Source organism: Podarcis erhardii, assembly GCF_964252035.2.
Source record: "Podarcis erhardii genome assembly, chromosome: 10".
Classification (NCBI taxonomy): Eukaryota; Metazoa; Chordata; class Lepidosauria; order Squamata; family Lacertidae; genus Podarcis; species Podarcis erhardii.
The window spans coordinates 41,678,198-41,694,013 of record NC_138500.1 but is presented as its reverse complement, the minus strand read 5'-3'; the positions used below and the strand labels follow the sequence as shown (position 1 = coordinate 41,694,013).

Sequence of the window (15,816 nt, the reverse complement as noted above, 5' to 3'; positions counted from 1 at the left end):
CCATCAACAGATATTTACAAGAGATCTACATCCCCTGCATGTTTCCTTTCAAAGTTAATGAATTTCCAGAAGGGTAGCAGCATTGGTCTTTTATGCAGCAAAAACAGCAAAGAGCCTCGTGACAGCTTAAAGACAAAAAAATTAATGAACTGATTAATTACCCATCACAAAGGCATCCATGGCTGCAAACCTAACCATGTCTACTCCAAAGTAAATCCTATTGAATTTAGTGGGGCTTACTCTCAAGTAAATGGGGTTAGGATTGAAGCCACTTTCACCGCCTTGATTTCACAGTTCAGTATAAACTAGTCATCCTATCTTGTTTCAGACATCAGGGAGGGACAGTTTTGCTATAAATTAAGGAAACCTCCAGGGGGAGGCAGTAGGAAAGTAAAGGAAAGTAAAGGTTTTAAATTTACCTTTACTTTTGAAATAAAGATTTTGGGTGGTAAGAAATGGGCAGTCATTTCCCCCCATTTTGGCAAAGAGGCTAGCCAAAGAACCACAGATAAAATCCACAGGTAACAGAGGAGTTCACTTCTTTCTGTGTAAGATGAACAATAATGAAGGATGCGTTCTATTGTTTTTAAAATTCACAATAGGAAACAGTTTAAGGCTGAAATGCTAACCCAGTGCCATATTAAGTATAAGCTAAACAAGCTATTAAGGAACGCGGGTCGCGCTGTGGGTAAAACCTCAGTGCCTAGGACTTGCCGATCGTATGGTCGGCGGTTCGAATCCCCGCGGCGGGGTGAGCTCCCGTCTTTCGGTCCCAGCTCCTGCCCACCTAGCAGTTCGAAAGCACCCTTAAGTGCAAGTAGATAAATAGGTACCGCTCCGGCGGGAAGGTAAATGGCGTTTCTGTGTGCTACGCTGGTGCTGGCTCACCAGAGCAGCTTTGTCACGCTGGCCACGTGACCCGGAAGTGTCTCCAGACAGTGCTGGCCCCGGCCTCTTAAGTGAGATGGGCGCACAACCCTAGAGTCGGACACGACTGGCCCGTATGGGCAGGGGTACCTTTACCTTTAAACAAGCTATAGCTTAGGGCCCCTCTTTTGGGGGCCGCCAAAAAAATTAAGGGGGGAAAACTGGATGTACATTTCCAAAATATAAGATAAAAAAACAAATAAAAAAACCCTACATACAGCTACAGTGTTTTGTGTTGTGTAGGCTCCTATGATGTAAATAATTTGTTATGTGCAAATGGCTTTAGATACCTATTAGGTCCATAAATTACCATATAGCATATATTCAACACAAAAAAACAGCAACAATTTGTTGTTGACAAAGGACAGCTGGACATATAAAGGGCCCCATTACCTTCAGTAGCTTAGGGGCTCATCAAACCTAAATGCGGCCCTGTGCTAACCACACTTACCTTAGAGCAAGCACCACTGAATTCAGATGGATTTAGTTCTGTTTGCCCCACCGCTTTCCCTGGGGAAACCTGCGCTTTAGCGCTGAATCAGATGTCAGTACACAGAATGTCAGTCTGCAGAAAACCCGGTAGACATTTGCTCGGATTAAGTGGTAAAGATTGGGTGAACCCTAAGTTTTGAAATATAAAGTAGCATACTTTATTTGTACTACATAAGACTAGAAATGGGCATTATGTTTACACATTCAGGAGTGAGGAAGAACCATATTTGGAGTTCTTATTACATCATGGCTACGCAGAAATGACAAATACTGTAAAGAACTGCTTAAACCTTTAAACCCCTCCCCCCCCAGTTACCACATTTTAACAGTGGCAGAAGGTAGGTGAATATAGGCATCCCGCTAACAGTAATTATCTGTCAAAAGGTACGTAAACTCCAAGAACTTGCTGGACACAAAGACGGCAGTTATAACAAAGAAGTGTAGAATTTTTTTTACTCCAGGTTTATACTCTTTTTAGTGTCATATTAGGACCCTTACGGTATTTCTGTACCCCATTAAAAATCAACACTATAACATATGTAAATACGAGTATAGACATATAGGTCAAGTGGTTTGAAACAAATAGAAGAAACAAGCATATTTCATTTCATTGACTTTATTTTCGTTGTACAGATAACAACAACAGAGTGAAGCTGATGCCTGATGCTAGCATACCTGGATCGGATTACATCAATGCTAGTTATGTGTCTGTAAGTTTGGGATCATTTGTAATTGTTATCACATTCTACCTATTTTTAGTGTGTGTGTGTGTGTGTGTGTGTGTGGTTTGAAACAAATATATTTTATGCAGAAAATAATTAGGGTTTTTTTTGAATTATGCTCACAAGTCAATAAAAATCTAAATAGTTACAGGTCAAATAATTCACAGCTGTTTATTAGTCACCTGATACATTATATACAGAACAGGTGGCAAGGAAAAGCTATGTTAATCCTCTCTCCTGCAAGAATGAGGTGAGATTCTGTAACTTAGGGGTACAAAATGTTACGTTTGTTATGTGCTTTCTCAACTGGTAAAGCTGCTGTTGGAAGCAGGCTCTGGGCTAAATAAACCCTCAGCCAGATCCAAGAGGGCTGATTTCTTACAGTTTTACAGAAAAGCAGCAAAACTAAGGCATTAGCAAAACGGTATCAGCCTCCATTTGTAATGCAATATATACCATATCTCTGATTATATATCAAATCCATGAGGAAGATCGATATAAAGATTTCTGCAGAGTGAGGACTTTCTCTACCACTCTGTCATCTCTCTCTGTGTGTGTATATTTCTGCACATGAGAGTGCTGATGCCATCCAGTGCTATTGCTTCATATGAATCAGGAGGGGCTCCACATGTACTGTGACCAGTGTCTGAAAGCAATGATGGGATTCAGGAAGGCTAATAAACTGAAACTTAATAATAATAATAATTTATTATTTATACCCTGCCCATCTGGCTGGGTTTCCCCAGCCACTCTGGGCAACTCCCAACCGAATGTTAAAAACACAATACAGCATTAAACTTCCCTAAACAGTGCTGCCTTCAGATGTCTTTTAAAAATCATATAGTTGCTTATTTCCTTGACATCTGCTGGGAGGATGTTCCACAGGCGGGCGCCACTACCGAGAAGGCCCTCTGCCTGGTTCTCTGCAACCTCACTTCTCGCAGTGAGTGAACCGCCAGAAGGCCCTCGGTGCTGGACTTCAGTGTCCGGGCTGAACAATGGGGGTGGAGACGCTCCTTCAGGTATACTGGGCTGAGGCCATTTAGGGCCTTAAAGGTCAGCACCAAACTTTGAATTAATGGGAATTGAATCCCATTAATGTTGAGATGCTATTCGTAGGTGGTTCCAATGTCCTGGAATTAGGGAGACAGCCTGTGGGCTCCCTCTACAGCAAAAGGTCTCTAGCTTGGGTATACTCCTCAATCTCATGTTGTCACAGGAGCCTAGATTTCCTCAGTAGTGAGGAAAGCCTGTCCCCAGTGGTGAGTCATTGGCCAGCTGCAGTTGTTGCTGGACTGGAATAGATTGGCTTCTGGAAACCATGCCCTAGTAACCTGACAATTGGACTATTACAATGTGCTCTATGTTGGGCAACACATGAAGATGGCTTGGAAGCTGCAGCTAGTGCAGAATGCAGCTGCCTGGCTGTTAAGCAGGGTAGCAAAATGGAATAATTTATCACCAATTCTCACAGCTTTGTACTGGCTCCCAGTGCATCAAGCCCTGAATACCTTGGGGCCCAAGTACTTAAAGGAGGATCTCTGCAGTGATAAAGATGCAAAATTCCTAAGTCCCTGGCATCTCTAGGTAGAGCTGGGCAAGAACTCTGACTGAAAGACTGGTGAGCTGCAGCCAGTCAGTGAAGACAATAACTGAGCTAGATGGACCAATCATCTGACTCGATACAAGGCAGCATCCTATGTTCCAATACCTGCCAGCTTGATGTGACAGGGAGGCTTTGCTTGTGGCCTCAAAGGTGTGTGTCATCTGTTGGGTGGTGATGCAAGACAAGGCCTAGCTCCCCAATTGTGGAATTCTCTCTCACGGAACTATGAGTGTCCTTGCTGCTAACATTTTGGTGTCAACAAAATACAATTTGTTCATTCAGGCTTTTGGAGGATGGTGCCTCGGATGGTGCCATCTGTTTTGTGACGTGAATATTGTTTGTTTTTTTGTTCACTGTGTAATTTATTCTGGCCAATGTGGGATTATTATTTTTTTTGATACTCTGCTTTAAATATTTTAATTATTGTAGTTCATGTAGTTGATCATGCTGTAAACTGTGCTGGGCTCTTTTAAGAGGAAGAGCTGTTTAGAACTGTAATAAATAAATCCCCCCACGTACAACATTTTTGAGAGTTCATAGGTTCAGTAAAAGATTCCTACATCATTCTCTCTAGTTCCAAATTCCTTCTGAACACCCATGGGAATGCACTGAGTTACTGAAGGACCTCCTGCAATAATAGGTGCATTTCTCTTAATATAGTCATAGGCTGAAAATGAGATGGCTTGCTGAATGCATCTTTTTCGCTCTTTTTCTTTATAAGCATTTGCTATGGTTCATCTTTTCTTTAGGGCTATTTATGTCCAAATGAATTCATTGCTACTCAAGGACCATTACCAGGCACAGTGGGGGATTTCTGGAGAATGGTATGGGAAACAAGAGCAAAAACCCTTGTTATGCTTACTCAGTGTTTTGAAAAAGGACGGGTAAGTTGAACTTAAGAAATACATTTGGTAACTGCCAATTGCCCTTTCAAAAAGCCTTCATGTTGTTATTCCCCCCTCCCCAAAATAAGCCACTTTATTCCATACTGGTTGCAGATAAGATGTCATCAATACTGGCCTGAAGACAACATACCAGTGACTGTGTTTGGAGATATAGTGATTACTAAATTAGTAGAAGACGTTCAAATAGACTGGACCATCAGGGATTTAAAGATTGAAAGGGTAAGGTCTGGTGATTTTTTAAAAAGTTAAAAAAATTCCTTCCAGTAGCACCTTAAAGACCAACTGAGTTAGTTCTAGGTATGAGCTTTCGTGTGCATGCACACTTCTTGTTACCATTTCTGTGAAAACCATGCTGCTTACACCTCTGATTTTAATTCAAAACATATCAAGCTATCCATAATATTTATTATTCCATTATGAATACACTATATTGAATGTTATGCTTCCAAATACAGTGGTACCTTGGTACTCGAATGGCTTGGCTCCGACGGGAAGGTAAACGGCGTTTCCGTGCACTGCTCTGGTTCGCCAGAAGCGGCTTAGTCCTGCTTGCCACATGACCCGGAGCTCGGCCAGTAAAGTGAGATGAGCATCGCAACCCCAGAGTCGTCCGTGACTGAACCTAATGGTCAGGGGTCCCTTTACCTTTACCTTCTGTCAGAGGCAGAACAATCACCTACAATGTTGGTCTTCCAACCGAGTCTATTACTTCTTAGGATGGTTGATTTTTGTTCTTTGCATATCAATGCTTAATTGTGTTTGTCAGGTAAGATAATCCAGTCAAGATCAAGGTTCTTAGGTGGGAGAGCTTAGTCAGTAGGCTCTCATCAACAAAATCTTATTTGAATTTAGCCCAGTTATGTGTGGCCTTTCAAGCTGCAGTTGAAAGTACCATATTTTTCGCTCTATAAGACGCACCGGACCACAAGACGCACCTAATTTTTGGAGGAGGAAAACAAGAAAAAAAATATTCTGAATCTCAGAAGCCAGAACAGCAATAGGGATTGCTACACAGTGGAAGGAGCTATCCCTCTTGCTATTCTGGCTTCTGGGATAGCTGCGCAGCCTGCATTCGCTCCATAAAATGCACACACATTTCCCCTTACTTTTTAGGAGGGAAAAAGTAAGTCTTATAGAGCAAAAAATACGGTATTTGCCATTCTGAAATAAAACCTTGCTTCTTTCTGTTTGTATTTGGAAGCATGGGGATTGTATGATGGTACGTCAGTGTAACTTCACAGCCTGGCCTGAACATGGAGTACCTGAATCGACTGCATCATTAGTCCATTTTGTAAAGCTGATCCGTGCTAGCCGAGCACATGATAGCACACCCATAGTTGTTCACTGCAGGTAATAAATTATTTTCCTTTGTAAAAAATGTAAAGGATTTTATATATTTTTCATCTAATTCCTCCTAACCCCAACCCCCACATAATATAGCATAAATGGGTACAGTAACATAAATAGCATTCTTAAGGGCATATACATAAAAATAAGCAGGAAACAAAATATTCAGTACATAAAATGAAAACCTGTGTCAGGCCTGTAAACAAAGCAAGTGATAAGCCAATAATAAAAAAGGTGTGGCCTAGTGAACACTTTTGATAGACTATGAAGCTAAGTTAGGGACATGGCCTATTCTTTCTAGATGTGGCAGTCACTAGGCATGTTGCTTTTAGGGCTAGAACGGGAGGGTGGGGGAATGAAAAGGAAAACATGCAACATGCAATCCATAGCTCAACACCAATGAAGTGTCCGGAGGAACCTACTTCGTGTAGCACAGCAGATGTCTATGAATGAGAGCCATCAGTTGGAGAACAGCATGGAGCTAGGAATGACTGTGAGACCAATGACAATTGCAGTAAAAAGCCTTCATTAACGTAAGCCAGAGCACTTTCCCTCTTACCCCTATTAGGAGTGAATCCAGGCCAGCAACTTCCTTCTGTTTTGATTGGATACCATCGTACCAATCTGGGAATGCAATAATGCTTAGTCAATAAAAGATTCTGGGGTACCTTGTTCGGTTTCACTGACATAAGTACACCTAAAAATAAATAATCATTGTCTATATTTAGTCAAAACTGTAACCTACTTTTTATTGCAACTGTGATTTTCCATTAGAGATGTTAGACATTCATGTGAAAATACTTCAGTCTTGACTTGTTCCTTATAGCGCTGGAGTCGGAAGAACGGGAGTTTATATCGCCCTGGACCATTTAACACAGCATATAAATGACCATGATTTTGTGGATATCTATGGTCTTGTAGCTGAGCTGAGAAGTGAAAGGATGTGTATGGTACAAAATCTGGTAAGATGCTCAGAATCTATGCTATGGCCTACTTGTCACTAATAGCAGCTGAGATCGCAAGCCTGTCCCCTTGGACTGTATCTCTTTAGACTGCAGATGATGGCTCAAATGATAAATTGCTGCTGCGTGAAAAAATAAAAACTCCAACACATAGAAAGCAGCATGTTGGGGAGAAGGCTTTATTGGGGTGGTTGGGTTTAGAGTCTGTAGTATCATGCACAGTCCTGTTGATGCACATAGCAAGAAACCGATGCAATCCTCCTTTGTGCGTCTTCTCATATCTGTTCCTAAAAGTCTGATACAATACAGAAAAGGGTGAGTGGGCAGTTTCCAAAATATTAATGGTAATAACCAGTGCTTTTGTTCTAAAAAAATGTTTAGGGGTACTCTCATTTTCCTACTCATATTGAAATACTGCCACTCAGTGAGGCCAAACTTAGATTCACAAATTGTTTTAGGGTATGCATACCCCTGCGTACCCCCAGAATAAAGCACCAATAATAACAATAACAACAAGAATAATTATAATAATTTAAAATTAGCATTGCTTTCCTTCTCTTCCTGTAAATGGCTTCTAAGTGAATCTTTGGATACTTATGAACTGTTAAGCCAGGAGAATAATGCTTTGAGTGTGTGTGTGTGTGTGTGTGTGTGTGTGTGAGAGAGAGAGAGAGAGAGAGAGAAACATTTTGTTACCCACCAAGAGAAATGTAAAAAAGGGCAAGCTAAAATATACTGTATAGTGATGAGTTGGATTTCATCTACAATGTTGCAACAGAGAGCCAGCTGGAACTTAGCTGAGTACATGCACCAGGAATGGAGAGCCCTGGAATCCAACAGATGTTGTTGGACTCTGGCCCACATCAAATGATGCTTACCTAAAAATTTTCTGATTTTCCTGGAAGCCCACTTTCCCAAATATTATTCAGATAACCTCTTGGAGTCTGAGAAAACATGAATTCACTGTAACAATGTTCTTTGTGCTAGAAGTGCTCTTTGTATAAATTCCAAAATAACTTCAAAACATTTTCCCATTAGAAGCAAGTTCTCCATGCATAAATAAGCTAAACTGAGAAACCTTTAATTTTCAAACTTTGCAGGCACAGTATATATTTTTGCACCAGTGCGTTTTGGACTTATTGACAATCAAGAGGAGCAGTCAGCCTGTGTGTTTTGTTAATTATTCAGTACTGCAAAAGATGGACTCTTTTGATGCCATGGAAGGTAAACAAATATACACTGTACCAAAACAGGGGGCTATTTTAGGTTGCCATGTGCAAGTGTTTGGCCATATTGAAGTAGCATGCATGGAGAAACATTATTTGATTTCAGGGGTTTATTTGTTTTTATGGTTTTCTGCCCTTTGGGGGGAAAACCCAATTAGTTTTCTCTGTCTACAAGCTGTCACTGGATGAACTCATTAAATCCCATGGATTTCATTATGATCAGTATGCCAGTGACATCCAGCTCTGTCTCTTTACTACAGAACTTCCACCCTCCACACAATTCTGCATCTCCATTTGTCTGTCTGGTGTTTCCACTTGGATGTTTGTCATCTCGAAAAAATGAAAACAAAAGACTGCACTTCTCATCTTTCCTACTAAGCCCTCCTCTTCTCACATACCTTCCACATCCATCAACAATGTCACTGTCTACCTTAATGAATATGCATGAAATTTTTGCCTTACCTTTGCCTTCTCTTTGCTCTCCATATTCAGTACAGTCATACCTCGGGTTACCTTCAGGTTGCATTTTTTTTGGGTTATGGACCGCCAAAACCCGGAAGTACCAGAATGGGTTACTTCCGGGTTTTGGCAGTCGTGCATGCACAGAAGCGCTAAATCATGCTTTGAGCATGCGCAGAAGCGCCGAATCGTAACCCGCATGTACGCAGACATTCGCAACCTGAGCGTCCACTGTACCTTGCCAAGTATTGACCTATGCCTCCATGGACAGCTGAGAGTCCAAAATGACTCCCAGGCTGCACAACTGGTCCTTCAGGGGCATGGTTACCCCATTCAAGACCAGAGGTCCCCCACACCTGCCCACTCTCTGTCCCCCCAAAACAGTAATTCTGTCTTGTCATGATTCAATCTCAATCCGTTAGCCACCATCCATTCTCCAACTGCTTCCAGACACTCACACAGGACATTCATTGCCTTTACTGGTTCTGATTTAAAAGAAAGGTAGAGCTGGGCATCATCCGCATACTGATGAACACCCAGCCCTCTTCTTTGCCCCTTCAGCAGAAACTCCTCATCTATGCCTTCAAAGCGCTCCATGGCTTTGCCCCTCCTGATCACTCTGCTCTTGTTTTCCGATACATTCCTGCCTTCACATCCAGCTCTATCATCCTCAGCTTTTCAGTGGTTGGGAGATGCAGAGACACTGCCTCTTAAGCCCCTTCATTTCCCTGACATGGGCCACACCCCAGGAATGGACTACATCTGCTCTAGTCATGCAGTCAGTGAGAGGGTAAAAGAAGAAGCTCACCACCACTTACACCATCTTGCCTGCATAGGATTTGATGTTTGCTACACCAGTGGATCTTCCCCAGCTCCCATCACTGTAAAGTAGGATGGCTCTGTGACACAAATGGAAAGTAGCAATAAGCAAGTTGTGCTTTACTATGGTGACTGCAGAACAGAAAATTGCAGAACAGAAAATTTCCATTACCTTCCCTTTTCTTGTGGCACCAGGAGCAGTCGAAGCTACATGTTTTTATAATTTAATTCTTAATTTGTTCTAAACCATTTTGTGTGACCGGTTGAGATTAATTTTAAAAACTTTCAACTATTGTGTCTGTTTCTTTTCTAGGTGATGTGGAACTAGAGTGGGAAGAAACCACCATGTAAAAAAACAGATAAAAACCTTACATTTTGAGATACAACTGTGTTCGGTTTTTTAAAAAATATAAAAAATTCAATAATTCAGGGGCCAAAACAAACCCCCCTCTTACAGTGAACTAACAGCAAATATTAATTTTTGTAAGAATAATAATGTTATAGTTTATACTCTATTTATGTGCCTTCATAAATACTATAAATTATTAAATGATACTTTTGTACAGAGTTTAGTCCTGTTGTTATAACAAAATTGTTATATGTATTGGGTACAGTCCAGGAATGGCTAATCACAAATAAGTCCCATTGATAGCAATAGAATATAAGCATTTAACTGTATGCTGTGATCCGTATCCAGCTAAATCATTACGCTTGCAGAAGCCAGCACATAACTTCCCATCAACACAATGGAAGCCCCCATTCCCATGTGTGCCCAATGGCATCCCCAGATCTGTTCTGGAGGGTTGGGGGAACTCCCAGAACAGATTTAGGGGGCACATGGTGGGAGAAGAAAGGGGGAGAAGAAGGTTATGTTGCACAAGAAAAATCCTTCTGCTTACAGAACCCTACCCTTAGTGTTACATTGGATACAACCCTTTCTCTCACTAATTTCCTTGGGATTTAGGGAGTAACTAGGCATTACAAGAGACACTTGAGTGGCTGCTGCTTCATGTCCCTTTCTCTCCTCTTCTCAGTAACATCTAGAATATAACTCATAATATAACATCACCACTGCTGTACATTTCCATGCTTCCAACACTCAGTTATGTGGGTGAAGCGATACACAGTGCAGTGATAATGCATTGTAACCTGGGGGTCATACAGTGAATCTGACTGGCAGGAGATGCAGAATAGATAAGCACTTCTTCACATAGATCATAGTTAATCTGATTTTTGCTGTCACAAAATGTGGCGGTGGCTACTCGCTCAGATGGCTTTAAAAGGAGAATAGACAAATTCTTAGGTGGTAACTCTAACAGTGGCTAGAAATTAGGGTGGGTATATGCCATCTGTACTTGCTGGTGAGTAACGGCAAGCAAAGGCTTTGTGCCCTTCGTGTGGGATTCTCAGGGGCATCTAGTTGAAACAATATGGTAGCTCAGACAGGCCTTCCACCTTTCCTGATCACCCTGCAGTGCTGCTTTTATGTGTTATACAGCAGCACAACTGGACACCTTCCTCTGCCCCAGCTGCAACAAACCATTTGTTTCCTGCTTGGCAGGGGGTTGGACTCGATGGCCCTTGTGGTCTCTTCCAACTCTATGATTCTATTCTATGATTCTATGATTTCTCTCCCATATTGGTCTCAGCAGCCACAACATTATATTTGAGCTTTCACCCAATGTAAAAGTCAATTCTTGAACTGTAGTGGGATATAGTGCATTTCCAAGTTCTTTGCTTCCAGGGTGGAGGGCAGAATCCATTTGCAAAAATATGAAAAAGAATGCTAAACTTGCACTATATTGCCACTAGAAGTGTACAGATAAAATATTTTACCATGCTCACCTTAAAAAACATAATGACCACAATCATGCAATACTGATACATGTGGTTTTATGCCTATTAATTTCAGTTGGCTTTAATGTGCATGACTCTGCCCACTTTTGGGCACAGTTCTGAAGCATCTACACCAGTGGTGGCCAAACTTGGCCCTCCAGCTGTTTTGGGACTACAACTGCCATCATCCCTAGATAACAGGACCAGTGGTCATGGATGATGGGAAGTGTAGTCCCGAAACAGCTGGAGGGTCAAGTCTGGCCATCACTGATCTACACCATGTACCTACATACAGGCCCATGAGTGTACACATGAGCAGATTATTTCAGAATTGCAGCCGGGAGTCCGAATCCAAAAATGGCAACCTATCTACCAAAGCAGGCTTCCACATATGTAGCAGAATCCTTGCATGCAAATGGGGCATGAATCCAATCTATGCCTTTCATTGGTAGGCTTATTTTTGTCCCGATGTGGATTAACATACATCCAAATGATACACTATTGAAAGCAACAGACAACTTACTTTGAAAGTGTGTCTAATTTTTCTTTGCTCTCTTGTTAACTGGTAAGTTTAAAGAAACCTGCTTTTGTGCATGGATCACATCTTTGGATCAGGGCCTATAACCTTCCTTTGAGGAAATGCTCTGGACACATTCCGCATACCTCTAAATTAATATAGGATAAAGGTAAAGGGACCCCTGACCATTAGGTCCAGTTGTGACCGACTCTGGGGTTGTGGCGCTCATCTCGCTTTATTGGTCGAGGGAGCCGGCGTACAGCTTCCGGGTCATGTGGCCAGCATGATGAAGCTGCTTCTGACGAACCAGAGCAGTGCACAGAAACGCCGTTTACCTTCCCGCCGGAGCGGTACCTATTTATCTACTTGCACTTTGACGTGCTTTCGAACTGCTAGGTTGGCAGGAGCAGGGACCGAGCAACGGGAGCTCACCCCGTCACAGGGATTCGAACTGCCGACCTTCTGATCGGCAAGTCTTAGGCTCTGTGGTTTAACCCACAGCGAGGAAATGCTCTGGACACATTCCGCATACCTCTAAATTACTATAGGATAATACAGTACGTGTCTAAATGAGCCAAATGTGATGCAGAGCATTTGTATTCCTCAGGTGTATATAATTCAGTGTGCAGATCTGTTCTCCTATTTGTGGTTGATTGTGAGGGAAAGCTGCCATCCCATAAACTCAGTTGACTTAAGAGGATGGGGTTGATTGAAGTAAGATGACTTCCAGGATTATCATAACATTTCCCTAAATGTATGCTCTTCTGTTTTGACTCTTTGTTTTATGGGAGTTGAAATATTATCTTATGATCCTGAACAGCTGAAAACTCACCCCTCTGACACTGTGGAGATTTTTCAGCTTTTATTCGGCACACAGTAGCTTTTCAGGGACACTCGGGGCTATTTAACCCATCGTGGAATGACGACCAGAGATTATTGGTTTTCTTGTTCCATTTTGCAATGCATTTGGTAATTGTACGTGCTTGACGATTAAAAAAAACAAACACTGTCTCACATTCCTAATACTTTTCTAATGCTGTAAAATAAATAAATAAAGTTTTACATTTTATTATACAATATAATTCTCAATACCGTCTTGTCTCCTATATACAATTCTATCAGTTACATTTGAAAAGTCTGCATGGAGTCAAATTCTTTCCCACCCTGGTCCTTTCCAGATGATTTGGACTACAAATTCTATTACCTCCAACCAGCATAGTCAATGGTCAGAGATGATGCTGTAGTCCGACACATCTGGAAGGCACCAGTTTAAGGGAGTTTTGCCTGAAGTTGAGATCAAACAGCTAGGCAGTTCAGACCTTATTTTGGGAGAGGAAGGATACAAGGTCTAATTCATGCAACATTACTTGGGTTCTTTTTTAAACCCCCCCCCCCAGTCCAGATTGTATGGAATATTTGTTTATTCCTCTACCAGTCTGAATCCAACTGCAAGTTAAACACACTTCTACATAAAGTCTTACAGGACTTTCTTAGGAATATTTTAACAAATTGGCAATATTTTAACAAATGAGAATTTGGAATTGTGCTTTTTGAAGCCTCATGTTCCTTTGTTGTGTTTATTGCTGTTCTTATTTTTTGTTCTTACTGTTCATAAACAGTTTTGCATTTCATGTGAATAGAAAGAAATACAATCAATCTAATCAATGTTCCATGGAAAAACACTTTTGAAGCTGTAAGGACCCTCAAAAGCAGTTTGTGGTAGGACATATGGATCTTCAATCTGATGAAAGTGGCAGTTTTGAAATCCTACTAAGTACAGTGGTACCTTGGGTTACATACTGTACACTTCAGGTTACACACTCCACTAAGCCAGAAATAGTGCTTCAGGTTAAGAAATTTGCTTCAGGATAAGAACAGAAATCAGGCTTCGGCAGCACGGTGGTAGCAGGAGGCCCCATTAGCTAAAGTGGTGCTTCAGGTTAAGAACAGTTTCAGGTTAAGAACGGACCTCCAGAACGAATTAAGTACTTAACCGGAGGTACCACTGTATGCCCAATTTAAAATGCTTCAGAAATAAAAAACAAAATCAGAGTCTCGGTGTGGGAAAGGGTTTAACAGGACGATGCACCAGGCAAGAAGGATGTGCTGAGATCATTTCTTTTTGCGAGGACAAACTCTGTAGTAAATTCACCTGTCAGGCTAAAGAAATAACGGCGCTTTTTAATGCAGAAGAAAAGAAAGAGGTGATACTCACAGCTGTTCATATACTTGGCAAGCCATTTTTGTGCAGCTCCCATTTCATTTGGCTCATTCAAAACACGTGTTCTCCATTTATTATAAATCTACTTTCACATATTTGACAAATTGCTTAGGGAGGGCTCTACACATGTGGAGCATGGTTTTATTTGCACTTGGTATGCACAGCTTTCCTGATCAGGTATCATTAGTTTCGTACTCTCAAGTTCTTGAATATGAGTATCTGTGTTATTCTGAGAGGAACTGCCAAGCCACGCCATGCCAAGTTGTTTAAAAATGTTTGAAACATGTTAACTTAGGCAACTTCAAAATCTATTTAATATAAAGCAGGTTGTGACTATCCTAGGGTTTTTCCAGTGCTGTTAGACTACAGCTTCCATCATCCATAATCATTGGGCTGATGGGAGCTGGAGTCCACAAACCTCTGGAGGGCTACAGGTTAGCCCCTCCCCATTGACTATAAAGATTATTTCATCTTTCCCTCAAGCTTTTGAGTAAGAGTAATTTTGTCTCCTTTGAGTGAAACACTTTCTTCTGTCAACTTATTTAGGGGTACCTCATCTTCTATGTGTTAAGGGATTACATCATTCTCAGTTACTTAGGGGGCTATTTGTAGCAGGCTGCCTTCCATGTGTTGGGGAGTGGGGCAAGGTTTTTATTCTTAGTGCTGCTACTAAATTAATCTATTCTGCCCCTCTCCTCTCCCTGATAGATGCTGGACGTTCCAGAAAGGCTTATTTATATTATTGGGACCTGGAAATGGCACAAATAGTTTGCATAGCTCACATGTCACTACACAGCCTGTCCTGATTAGCACCCCACTCCTGCAGTCTTTAATAAGCATAAACGTGCCCCATATTTATGCTGAAATAGGGCTGCCATACATCTGGACTTTCCCAGCCATTACTGGGATCTGAAAGGCGTAATTGACACCCAGGGGGAATTTCTGAAAGGTGGCGCTTTGTCCTGGATCTTAGGCAAGTCAATCGAAAAATCAACAACTTGGGGGTTTGTCTTAAAAAAAACACCTCAACCCTATAAATGTCATGCAACAATCCTTATCTCCTCTATTGCTTTGCTTTTGGTCTCTTCCTGTTAAAACAACACAGCATCTCTACCCTTCTTTCACCCCATCTGTTGTAACACCGTGGCTATAGAACCATCTACATTTCAGTCTGAAGACTTGTAGGAAGGAATCCTGTTTGAGCACATGTTCATCACTTGAAATCTGAAAGTTGGCCCCTTCAAAATTTGTTTGAAATCTGCTCAGTTCCACCTGGAAACTGTGAATTTTCCCCAGAGAGAAGCTTAATTAAGACCCGACTAGGTTACCTGTTGGTTTCCATACAGCTCTTACCAATCTGTATGGAAAAGTTTTTACTGCCACTTTGTGGGCCACTGCTGGGTAATCTCACTAAGTTACTGGAAAGGTGCAGCAATGAGGGAAGTGGCTGTGGTGGTCCAGTGATTGATTGGCAGCTAATTGTAAGGTAAAAGTTGATGGAAGGCACTCTGCGCCTCCAGGGCTACCTGTGTCTTGAGTGACAGCAATGGATCCAACAGAACCTCTGGTGAGCATTCTTGGGTGCCCCCATCTTCTTTCAAGATTTCCCCCCACCCCTTTTGAAAAGATGTTTGGAATAGGGTGAATATCAGGGAGAAGGAGGAAACCCTCCCCCCTTGTTGTGGTAACTGTGTCAATCTTCACTCTCACAATCCAATCATTGGGTGGGATTCAACCAAGGAGTCCCATCAGCAGAAGGTCTGTGCAAGAGGTTCTG

General features: G+C 41.7%; 1 protein-coding gene across 3 annotated transcripts in view; it reads left to right on the top strand.

Moving 5' to 3' along the window:
• The window catches only part of PTPRQ (protein tyrosine phosphatase receptor type Q), a 106,604-nt gene extending 96,572 nt beyond the window's left edge, over nucleotides 1-10,032 (top strand). For all 3 annotated transcript variants that reach the window (XM_081878558.1, XM_081878557.1, XM_081878556.1), the window contains 7 exons: nucleotides 2,053-2,129; nucleotides 4,497-4,631; nucleotides 4,746-4,871; nucleotides 5,854-6,002; nucleotides 6,826-6,961; nucleotides 8,062-8,185; nucleotides 9,779-10,032. In XM_081878558.1, coding sequence (XP_081734684.1) covers nucleotides 2,053-2,129; nucleotides 4,497-4,631; nucleotides 4,746-4,871; nucleotides 5,854-6,002; nucleotides 6,826-6,961; nucleotides 8,062-8,185; nucleotides 9,779-9,816 — 785 coding nt within the window. In that variant the 3' untranslated portion in view covers nucleotides 9,817-10,032. The remainder of the gene's footprint in view (nucleotides 1-2,052; nucleotides 2,130-4,496; nucleotides 4,632-4,745; nucleotides 4,872-5,853; nucleotides 6,003-6,825; nucleotides 6,962-8,061; nucleotides 8,186-9,778) is intronic.
• The last annotated feature ends 5,784 nt before the right edge of the window (nucleotides 10,033-15,816 follow it).